This window comes from Sorex fumeus, unplaced genomic scaffold (assembly GCF_029834395.1).
Source record: "Sorex fumeus unplaced genomic scaffold, SorFum_2.1 ptg000037l, whole genome shotgun sequence".
NCBI lineage: Eukaryota > Metazoa > Chordata > Mammalia > Eulipotyphla > Soricidae > Sorex > Sorex fumeus.
Window position 1 is genome coordinate 32,297,487 of NW_026606094.1, and position 24,144 is coordinate 32,321,630.

Genomic DNA, 24,144 nt, shown 5'->3' on the forward strand with positions numbered 1-24,144 from the left:
TTTAAAATGTACACTCTATTACCGCAATCTAACAGTATTGCATCTTTATCATTTATGACGTATTATGCTGCAAATTTAGTCAATATTTTTGGCAACTGTGGAAATGTATATTAATATAATAAATATGCTCTGGGTCCACTTAAAACATAACAGGACTTACTGAACTCTTAATCTTCTGCTCTAGGGTTGAGAAACACTGCTTTTTCAATTGTTATAGATTGATCTTTTATCATCTATGGGTATGGTTTCTTAAATGGTTCATCTAAACATAGAAGTCTGCAGTAGGACTGATTCCATGCCAAAGTTTCTTTGCAATCCTAGAAATGTCTCTGGCTGGGCTTTACCCATCTTCCTAAATACTGGTAAAAGGGACCACATGAATTACAATGAGCTACCTCTTAGGGATTACAGTGTGTTTCAGCCAAATCTAAACTACTAGGTTTATAGAGGGATGAAGAATAAGTATGCTTCCCCAGGTAGGTTAGAGTATAGAGGAATGAACTTTACTCTATATGCCTTTTTTAACTGTGTGTGTGTGTGTGTGTGAGAGAGAGAGAGAGAGAGAGAGAGAGAGAAAGAGAGAGAGAGATGCCTTTTCCACTGTGTTTGTGTGTGATGTCTTTTTCACTGCATGTGTGTCTATTTCATGTATGTAAATCCCAAAGACAAAGAGAATAACACAATGGGAAAACTTAAATTCACACAAAACATTTTTGACTGGTAAAAGAAAAGGGGTAGGAAGGGGTAATTTTATTTAACTAGATGTACATTTGAATCCAAAGCAATAAAAAAGAAGGAATAAAGCAGTTTTTCTTGAAATTCCTGGCTTAAAAAAATAAGAGAAAGTTTATCTAACAATCAGAAATGTGAAAGCTTTGGGATTTTAGTGGCTTGCAAAGCAATGATAACAGCCCTTTCATGGAAAATCTAGGCCTTGACCACAGAACTCATTAAAAAAAATGAACAGATTCTTTAAATTGTGATGACAATTGATAAAAAGAATCCTTTTATGTTAAGTTAACTTAGAATATATATTTAAAAACTCCCTTTAAAATTTATAACATAGATTTTAGTGGGTCTTTTATCAAATATATTCTTTCTCTAAAATGACTATAAAAATGAAAGAATTCCATTTTTAATTTACTATCTATGTTCTAAGATTCAGAGAAAAGATGTTCAAACCTTGAAGACTTCCAACTCCTCCAGAATGAGCTCACCACTGGCAGAGCTGTTTGTCGGAAGAACCACCACCTTCTGTACTGTACCCCGATCTAAATCAAAGAAAGAAGCAATGAAATAATATAATAGTTTATTTGGAAAGGGAAAGGAGCCTGGCACAGTTTTAGGCACATTCAGATAATTTCAGGATAATGGTCTGCTCATAAATGATCCATCATTGGGTTTAGGGGACTGTATCTGGTGGTAGGGATTTCAAGCTGGTAGGCAAATTCTTTAATCCCTCTATTATCTGTCATTCCCAAGATTCATTAATATTTTTCAAAGGAAAAATGTTTAGATATAAGTTTACTGCTTTCAATTTATTTAACCATTCATATATTTACTTAATAATCAGGGATATATATTGGATTGCACTGGAGCGATAGCACAGCGGGTAGTGTTTGCCTTGCATGCTGCTGACCCAGGTTCAATTCCTCCACCCCTCTCGGAGAGCACAGCAAGCTACCTAGAGTATCTCTCCCGCACGCCAAAGCCTGGCAAGCTACACGTGAGATATTTGATATGCCAAAAACAGTAACAAGTCTCACAATGGAGACATAACTGATGCCTGCTCGAGCAAATCAATGAACAATGGGAAGAAAGTGCTACAGTGCTGCATCTGATACTGATTTTATTCTAAATCATATGCTTAAACTTAGATCCTATATATTTAAAATACATTAATATAAACACCTTACCACATCTTTGGTGTATTTATAATTATGAAAGAGGAAAATAATGTGCAAATGTCTTAAGAAATAAAAAATTCTGTTTTAAAGTCAAGTGTCTATTCTATTTGTTTATTTATATTTTTTTGTAATGGAGCCAAGTACCTATTCTTAAATTGCAGATATGAAATTTTAAGTGAGACCCTTAAATCTCAAAACCAAGATTATAAAATAGCACTGCCAAACTTTATTAACATTCATGTAATAATTAGATCATACAAAAATATTGCTACAAATAAATTTTTATAATTGTATTACAAACTTCAAGTGCTAAGAACCAAATATTTGATATGCAGCTGTTTAGAGGCAGTAAAATATTTCATTAATAATTCAAAATGGTTTTCAAATCATAAACATAACTGTGGCTTTACTCCAGACCTAGCATACCTATTCGTAAAGAAGTCTATTGTTTCACAATTTTTTTTAAGTTTGAAATGTTCATTTGGATATTCCTAAATTTAGATTAAAATGCAAAATTTGGGGAATTAAAGGAAGCTATACAAATAAACAATTCATTAATACATGTAGTGCATTCAGAAGTGTTATTTCATTAAGCAATTTCTTAAATTACATAATTTTACCAACCAGGTACACCTTATGTAGTCTCAGAAATTAACTCAGATTTCAAAATCTGGAGCTAAACTAAATTTGTATTTTTGAAAGTACAAATATATTTCTTAAAAAAAGATATTTCTATTAAGATACACAAGTTAGGTAAGTAACACACATTAATTTTTGAAGTCTGAGCATAGCTAATAACTTATAATTCTAAAGATGCAGCAGATACAAGAACATTTAAAATATTTTTTGAGGAATGTCAATATAATGTTAAAATGAACTGAGTTGCACAAAATTTAAAAAATATTAAGATCATTAAATGCTAAACACCACAAATATCAAATCTCACATTTTATATTGACCTCTATTTCAAAAGTCAGGGTTATTTGTGAATAAATATCCCATGTATCATCTTTAGTTTATTTCTAATAAAAACTAAAAAACTATTAATGAATATAATTTCAATTTTACTAAAGAAGAATTGAATGCTTGTCAGACAAAACTTATAAGCACAATTTCTGAATATAGTTAGAATACATAATATGGGCACTTGATATTATAATTTTCAAATTATATTCTAAAATTCACAGATTAAAACATTCAAAAATCAGCAACATCCCCAAAGTTTTATAGACTCTAATAGTAATTAAAGAGATTTTAAATTCTTCATTTCACTGATCAGTCTCCTTAAACTCAGTCCTGTTAAAAATCTGTCCAATTTTTCTTTGAAAATAAGTATTTCAACTATAATCTGGATATATTATTTGGGAATATGCTAAAGGTTACGTAGCTACTGGAAATAGAAGAATGTGTTTAATGATGCCTCCCAATTTCTATTAGCAATTCTCTTCAAGGAACAGTGGAAAAACTTCTATGGGAAGAGAATATACCAAAACCATGAAAACTAAAGTATGTGTATGTGTTTTGGGTGTATTCACATAAAATGAGAATATAAAACTATCTAGATTATATTATATTAATGGTATTTTAATTTATTTATTAATTTTTATTTTTGTTTTGTTTTTTGGCTTTTGGGGTCATACCAACGATGCTCAGGGATTACTCCTGGCTCTGCACTTAGGAATTACTCCTGGTGGTTGAGGGACCACAGGTATGACAGGGATCAAACCCAGGTCAGCTATGTGAAAGGTAAATGCCCTACCTGTTGTACTATCTATCTCTTGGTCCTACTTCTTTATTTTTAAGAAGTCACGACAGTTCCCTGCTACAGTTTCCAAGGACAACTGTGGCTCTATGAACAACATCTATGACCTCTTTTTGAGTATAGACTGAATAGAATGTTTATAGTCACAGTACCAAATAAAATGCATGAAAGCAAGTCTAAGTTACTGGGGTTCCAAAGATAAAACTATCAGTGCTGAAAATAATTAAGTATTCTTAAATGAAATGACTTACTTCTTTTATTCTTAATGTTTAAGCATACTATAAGAAAATATTTTACATAAATCATCACTTTTCTCCCTAAAGAAACCCACAGAAAACATTATTCATGCCATTAAAAATAAGCTAACAAAAAGGATACTTCAAAATGAGCTATGGATTCATTTTGAATTAAAATAGGAATTTATTAAAATCTCTTTATTTTGTTACCTTTTTTCTGTTTTCTTGAAATAATGAGTAGATTCCACTTATTTTAAGACCACTAATGGTCTAAGTACTTTTTCCATAAAATAAAACTCATTATGAACTTCTCCTAGACTCTAACAAAAACAGTTTGTATTGGTAAATCTGTATTGGTAATCTTTCTATATGAAAATGAACTTTATATAACTAGAAATCTAAGATCTCCACAGACAAAAAAAGATTTTTTGAATATCTAGTATGTGCCTGGCTCTATGATAAAAATGTATTATGTAAGTCTGACTTTTAAGTAAAAACATATTCAGGCTCCTTTTCCGGTTCATAAGCATGATTACTCGGTGTTCACACATTTGTGTGACATGTGCTTCCCTTAAGTCTTGTAATACACTGGCACATTACCCATCTGACATAAAAGAAATAAGAAAAAAAATCCATTTTAATTTCTTTAGTTTGGTTCATTTAGAGTTGTGCTGGTATCTTATTAGCTAGTATTTTGACAAACTCTTCACTACACTGGTTCCATTTTCATCAGTTACTACAAATGAATATATTACATGTATGCCAGCTTTCATATACATTAATTAGAATAGCTAATAAACAACTTAGTTTACATATTAATAGAAGAAAGAACAGCTTTAAATCCCTGTGGTACTTTTACTTTACACTATTAATAGTGGTTGATTCGGATTCTATGAGACTACATAATTTGGAGGAATGATTTTGTAGGTAAAATAACACAAATATACAACGTCACAGTTGTTTGGGTCCTTCATAGTTACAAATAAGGGACTTTAAAATTTATGCTAAACTTATTTCTAATAGCTATTTTGTTTAACCTATATTTTTTAAAACTTTTAATATTCAGCCAAGAGATTCTTTTACAGATCCCTTCAGGTTTACATTTTGGCTCTTTATACTCTCTTTAAAAGTATTATCTCAGGCATTCTTTATTCAAATTCAAATCTCACTGGAATTGAATTCTATTTTTTAAATTTTTTTAGTGAATCACCATGAAGTACAGTTACAGACTTACAAACTTCTGTGCTTGCATTTCAGTCATACAATGATTGAATACCCATTCCTCCACCAGTGCCCATTTCCCACCACCAATGGTCCCAGCATCCCTCTTACCACCCCAGCCTGTCCCATCCACCCTACCCGGCCTCTGTGGCAGGGCATTCCCTTTTGTTCTCTTTCTCTTTGGGGTGTTGTGGTTTGCAATAGAGGTATTAGATGGCCGTCATGTTTGGTCTGTAGTCTACTTATGGCCCACAACTCCCATTCTGAGCAGGTCCTCTGTAGGATAACATTGCTTTGTCCTTTCTCCCTTGCCACAAGGTGCTTAGGTTTATCAGGTCACACCCACCAAAGTGCTCCTGAGACACTCCCATTCTTTTGTTTATCTGTAAGCACTTCTCTATGTTCTCTTTCCAAAACAGTTAATCAGCTTATTCCCCTAACCTGTTTCTGTTAATTTGTAAGGTCAGATCTTTCTAGGACACTTATATTGTAAGTTAATATTGCCTTTCTCCTCTCCTTATGTCTTTTGAATGTTTATTTTAAAGCAATGTCCTTTTGTATAGACACAAGAAGATAATTAATATAATGCTTTTGTAACTTGGGATTTAATTGGCTTTGAATATTATTCATTCCTGGGCATCTGCTTTCTCAACTTAAGTCTCAGTTGCCCTCACTTCCTAGCGCCCCCAACAGCAGGGTCCTGATGAGGGACTGGATGGAACCAGGTCAAAGCGCCATGATTCTTAACTAGAAGAACTTGATCATGACAAATGCTGTCATGATCCAAAAGTAATGATGAGACTAGGACCCCGCTAGGGATAGGAAAGACAAATCTGGCCTGAGCACTGTAGTCTGAGATCGAGATGGCCCCAGGAGAGTAATTCTATAAGCTTAATGCATCTCTTACTATGTCCACACAAAATGATTAATAATATGAATGCTTATATATTTGTTGGACAAGGAGAGGAGAAACACACCCATGGGGTTGCACCTTTGAGTGGGTGGTCCTGCTGAAACAGAATATGTCCTAGAGGCAGCATCCTCTGAGGGAAAGAACTTTACCCCTATTGATTGTGACCACATCTATGTGTAAGCCCCAGTCTCTCATGGTTTGGGGATTTAATGAGACTAGAAGAGTGGGCTGGGGCGGGGGGGGGGAGATCAAGTTCGAGAGCCAGAGCTAGGAAAGGGGGATTCCAGATTGGGGCCCGGGAGAGAAGGAGAGAGTGAGAGAGACAGAAGTGAACAGTAATGAGAATGGAATAAATGGCATCTGATCAATCAACCGCCCTGGCTCTAGCTTTCTCCGCCGTCTGCGCCAGAGCCCAGGCCACCCCAAATGGGGGCCGGCCCCAGCCCCCAAGAAACTGGGTGGCCGGGAGAGAGCCGTTGGGGCCACCCCCTGGCCGCCCTTGGAGTTTTTTACAGTACTCCTAGCACCCTTTACTTGGTGGTCCCTTTTCTGTCTGAGCTGCCTTTTCCCCCAGCAAGTGAGGCTGGCTTCTAAGCTGTGGATTGATCCTTCTGGTACTTATCTCTATTATTCTTGGATGTTAGTCTCCCATTCTGTTACTTTATATTCTACAAATGAGTGCAATCTTTCTATGTCTGTCTGTATCTTTTTGACTCATTTCACTTAACGTGAGACTCTCCATGTTGATCCACTTATATGAAAATTTCATGACTTCATCTTTTCTAACAGCAGCATAGTATTTCATTGTGTAGATGTACCAAAGTTCTTTTAACCACTCATCTGTTCTCGGGCACTTGGGTTTTTTCCAGATTTTAGCTATTGTAAACAGTGCTACAATGTAAGAACAGATATCAATTCTACTATACTTTTTTGCATCTCTGTGATATATTCCCTGAAGTGGTAGGTATTTCTGGGTCAAATGGGAGCTCAACTTTTAATTTTTTGAGAAGTGTCCATACTGTCTTCCTAAAGTGTTGAACCAGTCGGCATTCCCACCAGCAGTGAAGGAGAGTTCCTTTCTCCTCATATCCGCACCAGCACTGGTTGCTTTTCTTCTTTTAGATGTGGACCAATCTCTGTGGTGTGAGATGATATCTCATTGTTGTTTTGGTCTGCATCTCCCTGATGATTAGTAATGATGAGCATTTTTTTCATGTCCCTTTTGGTCATTCAGATTTCGTCTTTCAGAAAGTTTCTGTTCATTTCATCACCCCATTTTCTCATGGGGTTGGATATTTTCTTCTTGTGGATTTCAACCAGTGACTTGTATATCCTTGATATCAATTCCTTATCAGATGGGTATTGGGTGAATATCCTTTCCCATTCTGTAGACTGTCTTTGTATTTTGGTCACTGTATCTTTTGAAGTGCAGAAGCTTCTCAGTTTAAGTTAGTGGGACTGAATTCTTAAGCACAGAGCAGAGTTCTAACAAGTTATCGATAGTTACCTGATTGGTCAAGATCTCTTGGATTTGGACTTTCAGAAATGAATATCTGAACCAACAATGTATACCATTTTACAAGGATCCACTTTATACATCTTTCGTATACTATGTGATTCTTTCCACAAGATATATACTCTTAAAAGACAGATTTAATTTAGACCATTTTAATTAGGCCATACTACAAGCCAATACTTAATGGAAAAATCAATTTTCAAATTCTAGAGATATTTCAGTTTGCTGTGGCACCACAATACAGTCTCTCTCTCTCTCTCTCTACATATATATATATACGTTTGTATATGTATATATATTTAGTTTTTCTCAAAAAATTATCAGCAGTATAAACTATAAAACCTATAGTTTTATTTTAACAACATAAAATCACAAATACTTAGTCTCTCTATAGAAAATGCTTTTGCTCTACTCATGTACTTTACCACTCACTTATATCTATACGTTTCTATCTATCTATCTATCTATCTATCTATCTATCTATCTAGTGCTGAATTTTCTTTCATAAACTTTCATTCATTGATTCAACAGCAACAAAAAATGAATATTTCAACAAATCTGGCACTCTATGCACTCTGGACGCAAAGATAAGTAGTGACAAGCACTAGAATTTATGGTCTAGAATTTAGAGTTTTAAGGAGTGTGTTTTCATTAAAATGCTAGTCATTGAGAGATGTACATTCCAGAACATCCATAAAACTCCCAATCACTGGTGTCTACATAAAATTTCCTTTGCACCCTTTATTTTGGAGATGATAATATAGTTAGCTCTTCAATATCATTCTTGAGGTATTGAGAATGGCATTCCTTAAATGTACTCCGAACTATAAATCATTTTTACTGTTTTTCACAAAATGAGATATGGTTTTATGTCCTAAGGAGAAAAGCACCATGACTAAGATATCCTTTCAGTGAAAGAGAATATTTTCCCCTTCAAGTCTCTTGGCATCTGTGTAAAATACAAGAGATAAGTGTGTACTTTGTAATGAATACTTGTTATACTTAAGGTCTACCCAGAATCTTTTTTGTTTCTTTTGGTAATAATATACTGATACATATTATGGAAACATTTCTCCCATTCTAAGACTCTCGGTGGAGGATAACAATTCTTTACATCATATCCATATATTTTTACCAGCTCCAAAGACATGCACATTTTAGGGAAACTGAATAAAGCATTTCTTTGTTCTAGTGATTCCAATAACTATGGATGTATAAGGAAGTCCTCCTAAGACATAGGTAAGTAAGAAGCTCTTTCTTTCTGAGATAGGGACTGCTAAAGCTGTGTAAATCTAGTAGTGCTGGCACTGTCCAGGTGATTACTTGCAGGATCTTTATTTGAGAATAAATAATATATAAGCACAAGAGAATGAGGGGGAGATGAGTTCCTGGCAACCTCATCACATTTAACACAAATTCAACTATGACTAAAGATTCTCCAGAATTTTCTAGCTGAGCCATGCATTACCACGTGTGCGCATCCACACACACACACACACACAAACACACACACACACACACACAACCCATTCTTTTCTTTTAACTAGTTTGAGTCTGGTATACAGTTATTTTCAGTTGGAAGAATCCTGACTAATAAAAAGTAAATAAGCAACATATGTAAATTGCTTACATACTATCTTGAACACGGTATACTTTCATTAAGTGCAAATTTTTTTTTCAGTTGTAGCCAACCACTTAGGAAATTTTTGATACTACAGGAGTCATCCTTCTTTTCTGAAACTTAACTTGCTAATTTATTAAAGATTCCTGGAACATACTAAAGCATTATGGTATGGACCAAGTAAAACAAATGTTATAAATTGTTTATATAATGAAAACCTATATACCAAGACATCGAAAAATATGTTGTCATGAACTACCAATAGTAATTTTCTCCTTTTGCTTCAGCAAATAATCAAATAAAATGTCCAGAAAAGTCTCTTTCTTCTTTTATATAGTTTATGTCATCTATTTTTATAATATAAGAGAATACAGCACTATTATCCTAATGTTTCCAAACAAAAAAAAATCTCCATTTATAAAACTCCATTTATAAAGCTATCTCACACAAGTGATCAAACATAGTTCATTATCCAATTGTTCCTTTGATATTTATCTGCAATTTTCAGTTTTATTTATTTATTTATTTATCCTTGGAGGATTTAACCTCAAAATTTCTATGTCAAACATTATGTTTGCCTCTGGGCTTTTGGTTGCTTAAGATTTGGGGAAACAGTAATACTTAATACTATTGTCCTTCTCTTCCCCTCATTACTAACCTGTAATAATATACTTTTTGAATGTTTGACCTATTCAATTGCACAAGTTACAATAATCCGAAGGATCCTAAGCTGTCACAATCTTGAAATTCTTAACAAGTTTAAACAAAGGATGTTGAATTTTTTTTGTCACTGAAAGTTATATTGCCAGTGTGATTTTTGGTAATTAATCACACATACCAAGGAAGAAGAGATTTTATTCAATTTGCAAAAGGCAAACATGCAATTCCAACATCATATATTCACATCTATATTTCTTCTTTATCTGCACTGCAATGACCCTAGATGTTGACCTAAGTAGTCTTATGCTTAATTTAGTGGGAAACTGTTGCAGGAAAATCATTTTTTCATTTTATTACTTAAAATTAGTATTACAAAAGAAATTGTCACTCTCTGTTAAAGGATAATTCTTTTATTTCTATCAGTTAAGTATTTTAAATCAATAAGAAAAAGCTATGGCAATAAAAGCTTTGTATTTAAATGATGGACAAATTACTAGATAATTTACATTTTTAATTTATATTAAACCTCACCAATTGGTTCCTTATTTTTTTGTGTCTGTTAAAATAGACAATCATAGCAGATTTCTTCTTAGCATTAGGTTATCAATTGGCTGCTATACTGTTTTATTAACTTTTTTAAATTAAAAAATTTTAACTGAATTATAAGCTTGAAATATTCATTAGAAATACTTATTTGTACTTATTAAAATCTTTATTAGCAGCCTACCCTATATACTTTTAAGAGATGAAAATTCTATTTCTGAATGACTCCCTGTTACCGAAAAGATAGGTTTTATTATTTGGTCATTGAACAGGATTTCTAACCTTAGTAAAGTGCTTTTCACACTCCACTGTAATTTAACTGATATGATCTTGATAACTTTCAGGTTCAGCTGTTGTAGCATGAGTCACAGTGGGTTATCAATTGCATTTCCACAGAGTCTGCTAGACCCATGGCCCTTCCAAAGTCCAAATCAACAAATGCTTTAAGTTAGTTAGTCAGAAGAAAGATCAACTCAGAATGATCTTTCTCATATACTGGATATAAACAAAATGTAGTAGAGGAATAACAACTGCCAAGAGGCAACAGGAACTGAGAACTGGACTTCAGTTGGAAGCAAACCACAGATGAGAAAAGGGTGGATAAGATAGGGAGGAAGACACTGAGACAAAGGTGGAGGAAGGTGGTCATTGAGGGTGTCATTGAGGTATAAAGTGAAACCCTATCAGTAACTGTAAAGGACAGTGCCTTAAAAAAAGGAAAAAAGGAAATGCCTGACATAGGGACAAGGGGAGGGTTTGGGTGTGGGTGGGTGTGTACTATAGACACTCAAAGAAGGAAGTTGACATTGGTGATAGGATTGGTGTTGAGACATTGTATGCCTGAAACTCAATCACAAATGACTTTATAATCACTGTGTCTTAAAAAAATGAATTTAAAAAATTTTAAATGTTATTAGGTATTTCTCAAAGTGGGCTGTTTTAAAAAGCTTGTAGGGTCAAAAAAATTTGGAGAGTACTATGTTAACCTTATTTAAACAATATCCTTTGATGCAGAATCATTAAAATATTTTTTTTAACTTTGAGATCAGTGTACGAGGATTTTCAAATTAATTTTGTTCATCTTAATTTTATTTGAATTCCAAGCTCATACTACCCTTGTTCCTTCAGTTCTCCAAGATGGAGAGATAGTACAGAGAAAAAAATTGCTTCCTAGGTCCGCAGCTGCCATGGGTTTGATCCCTAGAACTGTATAATTTCCCCAAACACCACCAGGAGTGATCCGCTAGCACAGAGCCATGAGTAAACTCTTTGCAAAAGTTCAGCTATTGCTGTATGAGTCACGATGGGTTATCAATTGCATTTCCAATTTACTGTTACTGATAAGGTTTCATGCCCAAACAGTGAGCCCTCGATCCCCTAAAATAAACAGTTTCTCCAACTATGTCTTTCATATTGCATCTCTGAAAATCACTTTGGAATTTTAGTCAACATTTGGATGTTATTACCCAAGTCATATCAGAAACAAATTTTTTAAAAGAATTTTAAATAAACTTTATTGAAGAACATTTAACAACTCAACTATTTTAGTATTGAAAAATAAACAACGTAATTCTAACTTCTTTCTCCTTAGTAATTGTATTTGATGACAAATAATTAAAGACTAGATTAGTTATCATTAATTTTTATACATTTCTAACTATCTTTTTCTTTATAATTTCAGCTAAAATGACAAGGATAAAATTAGTGGCATTTTGATGGGGGGTATGGTGCCGCCAACAGGTAAATCTGTACCTGTGAGGCGAGTGCATCAGCAGCCTGATGGCACCGTCAGACTTTCAGATACCACAAAATTGCTGCTGTGCCTTTGGCCAGACCCCAAAAACTTGAGGCAAAGTTTACCAAGAAAGCAAACGGCCAAAAGTTAGGTATGTGGGAGACACACCCACAAACCACCTCCAGCTCAGCTATATAATTGGAGGCATGGCCTCTCTGGTTCCTGATGGAACTGCTTAACGGCCATGATCCCAGAGACTCAGAAATGAATCTTGGAACCCAAAGGCTTTTGGCAGAAATGTGTCCTGTTCCTGCAGTAGGTTACTGGCGCTGGGCGACTCCAGGTGGGAATAGGTTTCATGCCTTGGCCTGTTCCCCTTGGTGGCCTGGTGACTGCCATCCTCCAGAGGCCGCTGGACAGTCAGGTTTGGGCCTGCAGTGACGAGACACGCAGGGCCTCACCAGATGGGAGTGGAACAGGCCCTTTGCTCCCCATCCCAACGAGACACCAAGTTGCCGCCTACAAACGGCCTCTCTGGCTCCTGATCAAGCTGATTAACGGCCATGATCCCAAAGACTCAGAAACAAATCTCAAAACCCAGCGGCTTTTGGCAGAAATGCATCCAGACTACATACAAGGTGGCTGCCACCTCAGAGCTTATTGGAAAGCCAGGTATGAGTCGGCGGTGATGGGGCAACTAGCAGTCTCATGGGAAGGGGGATGGTACCGGCTCGTCCTTCATGCCCTACCGAGGTCACGAGTTGCCCCCCAAGAGCAGCTCTACAGCATGGCCATGGCTTCAGAGGCAAACGGACTTAGTCCAGAGCCCAGCAGCTCGCAGCAGAAAAGTGAATGGACCATACGTTTAACTATGGCACCATGCCTCCCCAGGATGGAAAGAGTGTTGCTACCTTCCACCTTCTCCCCACCCCCGGCAGCAAGGTGGCCGCTGTCTCGGAGCTTATAGGAAAGCCAGATATGAGCTGGCGGCAGTGACGGGGCAACTGCAGTCTCATGGGAAGGGGGTGGTACCGGCTCATCCTTCACGCCCTACCGAGGTCATGAGTTGCCCCCCACGAGCGGCTCTCCAGCACAGCCATAACACCAGACACACAGAAACCAATCTCATAATTATCTGGCTCTTTGCCGAAATCCAAAATTGCGCGATCGCTACTGCAGCTGCACGACATTATATGATTCTCATAACCAGCTATAGAAAACGAAGTATTTCACAATGCCTTTTCAGCAATTCTGATTGTTTGGGGGGTAGGGGGTTCTAAACAATAATGGTGCATCTTTAGTCGAAATAATGAAAGTAATCAATGTAGAGAAGAGTTAAGCAGAAATCATCTGCCTCACAGGCATTGCAAGGGGTAGGAGGGGGTTATATTGGGCTTCTTGGTCGTGAAAAATAAGTATTGGTAAGGGAAAGGTATTTGATCATTGTATGTCCGAGACTTAAACCTGAAAGCTTTATAACTTTTCCCACAGTGATTCAATAAATAAATGTAAGAAGAAAAAAATAAATAAAATTATGAAAAAAAAAGTAAGGTGGAGTTCATGCCCAATTCAATCAGCTAGTCAGTGGCTGAATAAATAGCAGTACTCCTACATAAAAAAAATAATGGCACTTTGCAACATATCAGAGTGTTCTAGAAGAGTCCTAAGCAAATATATATATATATGCATATACATATAACTACAACAAATATTAAACTCACAAACATTAAGATAAAGATAAGATCTGAAGTTAAGCATTTTCAAACACTGCAGACATGCAATTAAAAATTCTTTCTGGAGGCAATATGTAGTTGGCTATGATGGAGTAACTGGTAACAGAACAGCCTTCCTGTAGTAAACAGCTATAAAACTGGAAAAACTATAAGAGATCATTCTTTTCTAGGTAATGAGTAACAGACAGCAGTAGATTAAAAGAAGGGAAACTCGAAGTAATCTTCATGATGACCACTTTCTATCTGGGATAAATTTCTCCACAGTGGTGCTAGTTTCCAAGTAGTTCATGATAATCCCATTGAGATGAAGAAGAAGATAGAGAATTTGGGGGTGACAGAAACAAGTAAGGTTTGTGATGTATCATAATAGAGAGGAAGTGGTCCAAAATGGGGTTTCAGAAGTCCCTGTTGGTTTGTGATTGATTCCTTGGCTATATACTAAAAGAAGGAGAACATCAAAGGTTTAACAGATTGCAGCTGTTACAGGGAGAATGAAAGAGATTAAAAAAAAAAGGTTTAACAGTTGTTCTGGGTGAAGTTGGAACTCTGACTCTCTGAGAGTAGCCAGGTCACAGTGATACCTTGTTAGGACTCCTGGCATCCAGTTCATATTAAAAAAGCTGAGGTTACAGAATAAGAGCAACATTCCAGAGTAAGGTGTAACTCTTGCCTGCTCTAGCAAAACTTAGAACCAAGATCCATTCACACACACAAAGGAGAAAGTTCAGTGCTTGGGTCATGCTAAATTGTCTCGACCTGAACACAAGGCTTTTAACATAGAGTAAAATATGTTTTAACAAATTCAAAGTAATCAACTAATAATTGATCACATGTTATACGAAGGATTAACATGCATTAGGGGAAAATAACAGAATCTTATTTATCCAAGGTATATCAGAATGTCAATTATTCAGTAATCTCAAATTAATATTTTTATACAATGAGAGGAAAGACAGAGAATAAGAATGTGTGATCAGTAGTGAAGAAGAGAGTTGAGTAACTCCCATACGCTAGGCTTAACAAGCAACAATTTTAAAGTTGTTACTACAGATATTGTAGATATTTAAAATAAAAAGTAAATTCATAAATTAAAGGAAGATGGTTTTAAATAATTTTTAAATAATACAAAGAAAAAAAGCAAAAATTAAAAAGTTATTAAATGAATATATTAGAACTCAAATACAATAAGTAAAAAAATTAACCCCATAAACTTAATAGTGAATTGTGACTCAAAGGGTCAAAGAAGTTAATGTAAAAACATAAAATATGTACAGTTGTAAGCACCAATTATAAAAAAGATTTAAAAAGTTGAAAGAGACTTTGGTGCATGTATTTATTTTATCAAATGGTCTAACTAGAAATCTCAAAGGAAATTAAGGAGTGATTAAGGAAGAACATATAAATATATATGCATATATATAATAAATGACTGAAAACTTGCTAAGTTTATAGTCATATTATGCTACAAAAAAGCCATTCTCAATATCTAAAATGAGTAAAGAAATAGGAGACGCACATAGACGCATCCTATTTAAACTGCTGAAAATAAAACACAAGTCACAAAACCTTTTAGAATCTAGAGTTTCTGTATTTATTTTACCCATCCCCTATTTTCAGAAGAAAAATTTAGCAAGTTGACTATACCTGATGGTAGACTACACTACACTTGCCTGCCCTGGAACTACTACTGTCACTGTTTCTGTCCTCCCGTTCATCAATTTTCTCGAGCGGGCCCAGTAACGTCTCCATCATGAGACTTGTTACTGTGTTTGACATATAGAATACATCATGGGGAGCTTGCCAGGTTCTGCCGTGCAGGTGAGATACTCTTGGTAACTTGCCGGGCCCTCGGAGAGGGGCGGAGGAATCGAACTACCATTTGCTAATCTAAGAAAACTTGGCACGAGGACAAAGCTGATCCCCATCCCTGCTGGAAATGATGGAGACAAAACACTTAAGCTCAAGTCCAAGTCCCTATCAAACATCTGAGAGAGACCTACCATGGGGTTTTTGTTTTTATTTTTGTGCCACATCCTGCAGTGCTCAGGGCACAAGGATAACTCCTTGATCTCTCCTTGACTATAAGGAGAGATCTATGAGGGTGGTGAGATGGATCCTGGGTTAGACAGAGGCAAAGCAAATGCCCTATCCACTATACCATTGTTCTGGTCCCTATTTTTCAAGTCTGTAAACAAATATTTAATAAAATTAACATACAATGACATTTCTGAAAATTGTGATAGCAATATAAAATATTGTACCTTCCACACCACCAGCACCACCACCACCACCACCACCACCACCACCACCAACAACAACAAAAGCCATTTGTGACATCTTATTGAGCAGAAACATAAACAAGATTTTTGGCATGTGAGTATGAGAACTATACAATGTTCTTAATACAGATCCATTCTGGTTTTTTAAATTCCAAGTCTGAAAATTTTTCTCTTTTCAAATTTGTTTGGTGGGAAAAAAAAATCTGTCCTGACATGAACTATTTTGGCCACAAAATCTTATCTGTAACTATTTGAGGTTATTTGGTCTGTTTTTGTTACATTTGGCTTGAAAACTTATTTGTTTCGATTCAGAAATACTACGTATCACCTGCAGTGTAAGATTCTGTAAACAATCTTACTGGTGTATAAATACATATTACCTTTTCCTATTTAAGTACTTCTTAATGCTGAAACACATTTTGGTTTCAAATATGAGAATATAATTCAGGATTTTTTTCTCATTTATTCAATTTTTTAAAGGTAAAGGCCCTCCCATTGATCATCGATTTGCTCGAGCAGACCCAGTAACGTCTCCAACATGAGACTTGTTGTTACTGTGTTTGGCATATCGAATACGTCACAGGGAGCTTGCCAGGATCTGCCGGGCGGGTGAGATACTCTCGGTAGCTTGCCAGGCTCTCTGAGAGGGGCGGAGGAATAGAACTCAGGTCGGCCATGTTGGCTGCGTGCAAGGCACACGCCCTACCACTGTGCTATTGAGAGATATTTGTTTAGAGAAATGTGAGAAAAGATATTTAATGATAATTAAATAAAACTATAGATGAAATTTCTATATTTCTATAAAAGATATTTAATGATAATTAAATAAAACTATAGATGAAAATTCTAATTATTACTAAACAATATTCTAGAGAGTATAAGTATTTCAAAGCAGGCAAGTTAAAGCTATTATATCAATTCAGAAAACTGCTACTGACTCTGCTTCAGAACAGGTATAACCCATTTGCTGAAAACTTGCGCCTTTGAATATCTGTGATGGATATCCTTAGGCCATTGGCACTCATGAGCAGATATACATTTGATATCAGTTTTTACATCATGAATAAAAAGAAAAATCTACGTCATTTCCCCTAGCTCTACCCGCAATGTTGTTCTCTATTTCCATTTATCCCTGGTTCTTGGCACCTACATATGGTAAAATTTTGACCAAATCTGCCTTCTGTAATACCATTTGTTGTTTTGTCTATAGAATGTGGCTATAGGAATTTTCCCCACTAGGTGTGGCCCCAGAACAAAAATAAAAAAGAGAAAGGGGTGGGGACAGAAGATCTGAATAGACACCTCTTCAAGGACAACGTACAGATGTATGACAAGTTTATGAGAAATATTATCTATCATGGGCTGGAGTGATAGCACAGCGGGTAGGGCATTTGCCTTGCACGCAGCCAAAATGGCCGAGCCGAGTTCGATTCCTCCGCCCCTCTCTGAGAACCTGGCAAGTTACCGAGAGTATCTCGCCCACACGGCAAAGACTGGCAAGCTACCCGTGACATATTCGATATGCCAAACACAGTAACAATAAGTCTCACTATGGAGACCTTACTGGGCCGGCTCGAGCAAATCGATGAACAATGGGAGGACCGTGACAGTGACAGTGACTTATTCAAGATCAAAGGAAAGAGCTTTTGTGAAACTTCTTTTAAAATGTACTTAAATAATTTAATGTTCCATCTGAAATTTTTATCATTCTTTTCCTGAAATATAACTTATTTATTGTTATGGAAATTATATGCTTTATTTTATAAAGATCTAGACCATATACAGAATAGGTCTGCTTCTCTCCTGAGGACACTTGTTACTTTCACATTCACTCTATCATCTTGGTAAACACTCCTTACTTTTCTACAAATTCAGTGAATCCCTCCACAGTTAGTCTAATCTCCATTGTCCCCTAGAGAGACCTCAAGGGCTGTCAGGATTCAGCTGACACTTAGCACTGTTAATGACTGCTTTTATCTACATCTCTAGCGCAGCCCATTCTGCTGAAGTATAGGTACTCCAACACCCTCTTTGGCTTGTTCAGCTGAATGATCCACCAAATCTTTAACTCAGTGTGAGACAGACCTGGGCTTGAGCTTAATGCTGTTACTAATCACTGAAAGACCAAAAGCAAGCCATCTAACCTATTAAAACCTCAATTTAGTCAACTATAAAGTGAGAATAATGAATTTATCTCACTGGTGATCTATGGGATTATAATGAGATAATGTATTTTGAAGCAATACATTTAGTATCTGATGCATTGCATTCACTGGAAGGAACAGATAAGTAGGCAATGCAAAAGGAATCTATTTTCTCTCCAAATCTGTCCATTATTTCTGTATTCCCTTGATCAGCAATGGTACTTTTCCACTTATTTGTCAAGCCACAAATCTGTAACACAGTCTAGTCTTTTGTTTTCCGACCTCCACCTAAATCAGTTTGCTGTTATCAGGTCCTTTCCTCTTTCTCAATATTTCTAGAACCTGTTAATTCTTCTCAAATTTTAACTTGTTTTTGTTCCAATAAGCATAAAAAAGAAATGTTTCTTTTAAAGAAACTTTTTTTTTATAAATTAACCTAAAGCTCTTTTTGTAATACCTTGTCACAGAGAGTACAGTTAAATATCCTGTCCATATACAGAAACCATGAATTAATAAATATGTATCACTTTGAGGCATTGATTTATTTTGTTTTGGGGCAACATCTGGCTGTGTTTTAGGAAGTATTACTGGTTGTGTGCTTAGGGATCATTTCTGGTGGTCTTGGAGAAACTATATCCACTGCTGGGGATTAAGTAAGAGTAGCTCTGTGTTAAACATGTGCTTAACCACTGTGCCTCTCTGACCTTTAAGTCACTAATTTAATGACAATTAGATAACAATATAAAATTATCTAAGTATTTATCAGGAAGCTATTTCCTTCCTGGATTCTTCAGGTTATTATATATAAGTTTCACTATATTACTCTTCATGAAAAATTTACAATGCTGTTTATGAATAATTCTTCATTTAATTCTTTTACTTTTAAAATATTTGTTCAACTCTATTCTTTCTAAGGCCATGAACCTTGATTATAAATTTCCCTTAACTGACTTTTTCTCCATGCCACTTAACTTCAAATGACAATATAATTTGCTTCTTTATAATGGCCATTTCTTAATTCAGTATAATGTAACATATTGGCAATAATATTAATCTCTGGCTGTGTATTTCAAGCACTCATAAGAATTCTTACTATACAATAGGTGCCAATAATAATTACTGAATTGATTTGAATTGCTTCATTCATTGGATACTGAGCTACCTAGAGAAAAGCATGTTGTTATTCTGTGTATATCATCAATGCTAGTGTAGAGTTGGTAAATAAATTTTAATAAGTGAATCCATAATATCTCTTTCATGTATTACTATGCAATTCTGTCCTAGCTGAGGGTTATAGAATGTAACATACTATTTATTTTTGCATTGATCAATAAAGTAAGAGTTTTAGAATATAAAATTTGGTTATTTTTTTATAAATTTTAGTAAGTGAGAAAGGTTGGGATAAACCTGGTGGTGCTCAGGGGCTATTCTGACTTTGAGATCAGGAGTGACTCTGGGTGGTACCTGTGGGAATATATGCTATTGTGTCAGGGATCAAACTTGATTGGAAGCATGCAAGGCAAGCACCTTAACTCCTAAACTCTTTCAAATGCACATATTTTAGAAATTTTTAAGAGAAGTATAAAAATAGCTTTATTTTCATTTTTTCAATTGTTATAACTTAAGAATTAGTTGCACTGCTTTGTACTACAATTATAAAATATCGCCAACAATTTTGTATATTAAAATAAGATGGATTTATTATTCTGATAGTTCAGTGGACTATAATTATAATATAGATCTCACAGAGCTAAAATCAGCATGCAGGAGTCTTTAATTTATTTCTGGAATTTCTTTGTATTTTACAGTTCTAGAGACTATCTGAATTATTTGGCTTAGGTGCCCTACTTCTATCATCTAAGTCAATAAAGTCTATATCTGAGACATCTTCCATTGTCACATCTCTCTTTTACAAGAACAATAAAAGATTCCCTACTTTTCAGAAGTCATAGGATTAAATGGGTACATCTAGAATTTTCAGAAAAATTTCCTCTTCTCAGGATCTATGAGGGATTTTTCTAGTTGGCCCTCTGACTGGGTTGAAGACTTCTAATCTACATCATTGATCATATATTCAAACACTTTTTCTGTCAAGTAAGGGAACTTGTGCTGAGTATAAAAAAAGCTTCTGGGTATATGGTTCTGGGTATAATACAAAGGTTTGAAATCTTTGTTTTTCCACATTAGTGGAAGATCAAAGAAAATATGTAATTAAGCAAAGTGAAAAATGTATGACCCTATGTGGTATCCTTACCTCAGAAAATTCAGTTTGAATTTTTTTTCCAATTTCTACTTCTATTCCCATTTTAAAACAATCAATTTTCTTCTTTGATGAGTTTAATTATTGCCCTTTCAATAAAAATATTTTTTATAGTGGGCTTAACAAAAACTTCCCCTACAATTATCAGGGAGCTATTGACTTCCTTCAGGTAGTCATTGAGAGTCTGGTTTAGTAGTCTGTGAAGCCTCTTAAGGACAAAGGCTGCCAAGTCTGCCTCAGGGAAACTTGGCAGCACATAAAGAACAAAAACACAGTGCGGTTATTTCTGTGTAACATACAGACAACAGACATTATAAATTAAAGTCTTTAGGCTAGAACATTTTCTTGCATTCATACAAGTGAAGAGTGAAATGCAGACAACAGACAGGAAAAAAAGTTTGACTATATCTGTTTTCATCTAGTAGGATGTCAATGATTTAATAGTAAGAGAACCAGAGTTAGAGAACAAATCACTGCTATCTCTCCTCCTGGTGAGTTCCATTACTACCTTGTCTGAAATCTTTCATATTTTCAAAAAAGGAAAAATTTCATTTTAATGAGACAAAAGTGTGCTCAAGATAATTATATGACTTTTGGTACATATAAAAAGAATTTTAAACACAGCTATAAATCCTATTTTAAAACAATTTTGAAATTAATGAAGATTCAGTAATGAATACAAATTAAATAATAAAAGTGAAATCTTCATTTTGGCATCTTCTTTTACCCCTCCCTCCACTCCCAAACATTAGCTACTTTATCCCTAAGCATGTGCTAAATGATATTAAAATAGAAGATTCATAGTCTATGCACTGGCATAGGTACTTCACCCATAAATACAGTCTGCTCAGTTTGTGCTGTCACCTTGTAACGTGCATCATGTTCATTTGAAGATTAGGAGTCAACGTGAGTGATGTCACTCAAACAATGCAGCATTTATCTTAATGTTGAATGCAATATATGGACAATATCATTATGACATATGTGACATTTAATTTGCTACAAAAGGATAAAAATGTAGAAAATCACTTTAACTTCGTAAAAGGAGACCAATATAATGCAGTGATGATAACTGAGAAAAAAGGTACAGGAAAAATTCCTAGAATATTAAGTCAGACAATAGAGCTGTGTGCTGGTTGTACTCTTTACTAAATATGTATGTAAACTTAATTTAGTGAGCTTTTGCCTAGGAACAGTTGCTGGTAAGTGCATAGCATTCATTTATTCATTCATTAGAAATCTACTGGGTGACAAGTCGGAGTGAGACATGAGGATATAATGCATAAATCTGACAACTTGCCTTATTTTCTATAGAGCCTACAATCTCCCAATCCCTATTAATAAGGGTCACACAAGCTCCAGTGACATATCTGGTAAAGGGTAACCATGACAAGTATATTTAATTAGCTTCATTATAAATATGAGCGGAGCGATAGCACAGCGGTAGGGCATTTGCCTTGCACGCAGCCAACATGGCCGACCCGAGTTCGATTCCTCCGCCCCTCTCGGAGAGCTCGGCAAGCTACCGAGAGTATCTCGCCCGCACAGCAGAGCCTGGCAAGCTACCCATGATGTATTCGATATGCCAAACACAGTAACAACAAAGTCTCCAATGGAGATGTTACTGGGCCTGCTTGAGCAAATCGATGAATAACGGGAGGACAGTGACCGATAGTGACCATTATAAATATAATACAATTATTTCAGAAGCTCAAAATGTATTTTTAAAGTAAGTGCAATACTAAGTAAATGTGTAATCCAAGACAAGTAACAAAACAAAATTTACTGGGGAAGGGAGTCTTGATTAGAATAGCACGGGCTCCCAGGGGTGACACAAGTTATACTCAGACATCACAACACTACCATTTATATAACATTTTTGTGAATTTTGAAAGATTCCTTTAAAAGAATGTATCGTTACCTTTAAAAGAACAATTTAAAGAAATATAGGGTTTTCAAATAAATTCTTTTCAGCACTTGGTCAAATATTTATTCTTAATAAACGGTCTTCTTAAAGGTACATTTAAATAGAGGTAAGTTTCTTGCAATTAGCAACTGCCACATGGACCACCAGTTTCTTTTATGTCACAAATCCTCTGTTTTTGCTCTCCTCCACATGAGCATGCTATACAACACCATAATTCATCATCTTTCTCCTGTCAATTTAGTTATTGTTGCAGTGTTCCATTAGTATTCCCTACAGTGAAAATCCCTGTAGAGTCCTCGTAAATTCTCAGAAGTTTCCAGATTCTGCTTTTGAAAGCAGTGAACCATAATGCTATTAAAAATGAGTGACTTATAAGGGGATTTGTTCCTTACTCCTAAGTCTAGGCATTTTTCTTAGAGTGACATTCAAGCGCAGTGTCAAACTGACAGCAGTCTTTCCTACACTCAAATGCCCTGCTCCTGCTCTCAGATTTTACATGGAGTGTTTTAAGAAGTTCCTTAGAAATCAAAATGCTTGGCCTGCGGTTCATTAAATGTGCCATTCCAAAACACGCGACTGCCAGAAAGGGTTAGTCACCATGAAGGCAGTCATCCTATAACTCTGGAAGGCAAACATGGGAACGGTTTAGTCACATATGTGGCACATACTTCAAAACTCCAAACTTTTAAAGTACTTGCTGGAGCCAACATTCCAATTTAGTACTCATCCAGTTCAACGGAAGCTAACAAGAAGCATAAAACACTACATAATACATAAGAATTTTGGCAGAATACTATACATATCGGTCTTATATTTTTTAAAAAAGTCATAATGACATTAAATCATTCTAAACCTCTAACGTCCATTCATAAGAATATTCTTGCTTTTTTTTTTATCAGAAGTCACATGTATTTCTGATTCATGAATAATATTAACAATATAAAACTGACAGAATATGTCTGAAGCTGACCAAGAAACTTAAATATTTTCATAACTTTACAAACAAAGGAAAATAGGCAAAAATCTCTCCACAGTGCAATGCGGTTGGCTTTGGATAAATGTCCTGGATATAAGCAGTAGGTGGCAAGGTTAAAATAGAAATGTTAATCCTATGAGAATACTCGTCTGCTATTTTACAGCCCTTCCTAAAGACACATATAAATATATAAATACATACATATATATACAACATAAAAATATCCAGAACTCTAAAACTGAGAACTAAAATATACAAACAAAATACCCCAAATAGAAATACAATGACCAAAAGAAGGCACTGATTTTAAGCTGTATATATTTTTTTTCTAAATATGATCTTTTTTTAAGAGAGAGAATAACAAGAATGTATGGGAAAATTAGAAAACTTAGATTTTTGTTTAAGGGCATATTAGCTTTTATTCAAGATAAGATTATGTTGGTCATAAATGTGCATTTATATATTATAGTTTCTTGATAAAAAAACACCTTAAGAAGTATCAATTTAAAAAAAGAAGTATCAATTTCTATAAAATTATACATGAAGTTACATAGTAAATATCACGGTCACAGTCACAGTCCTCCCGTTGTTCATCGATTTGCTCGAGTGGGCCCAGTAACGTCTCCATTGGAGACTTTGTTGTTACTGTGTCTGGCATATCGAATACGTCACAGGGAGCTTGCCAGGCTCTGCCGTGCAGGCGAGATACTC

At 35.2% G+C, this 24,144-nt stretch overlaps 1 protein-coding gene and 1 non-coding gene across 2 annotated transcripts in view; one reads left to right on the top strand and one right to left on the bottom strand.

Annotated features, from left to right (window-relative positions):
* The window catches only part of SEMA3C (semaphorin 3C), a 177,225-nt gene that overhangs the window by 23,638 nt on the left and 129,443 nt on the right, over nucleotides 1-24,144 (bottom strand). Inside the window, exon 12 of the mRNA XM_056118107.1 lies at nucleotides 1,183-1,271. Within this exon, the coding sequence (XP_055974082.1) occupies nucleotides 1,183-1,271 (89 nt within the window). The remainder of the gene's footprint in view (nucleotides 1-1,182; nucleotides 1,272-24,144) is intronic.
* On the top strand, nucleotides 4,413-4,515 carry LOC130027908 (small nucleolar RNA U13). Its single transcript, XR_008793114.1, has one exon. It is a non-coding gene; the product is annotated as a small nucleolar RNA U13 (small nucleolar RNA).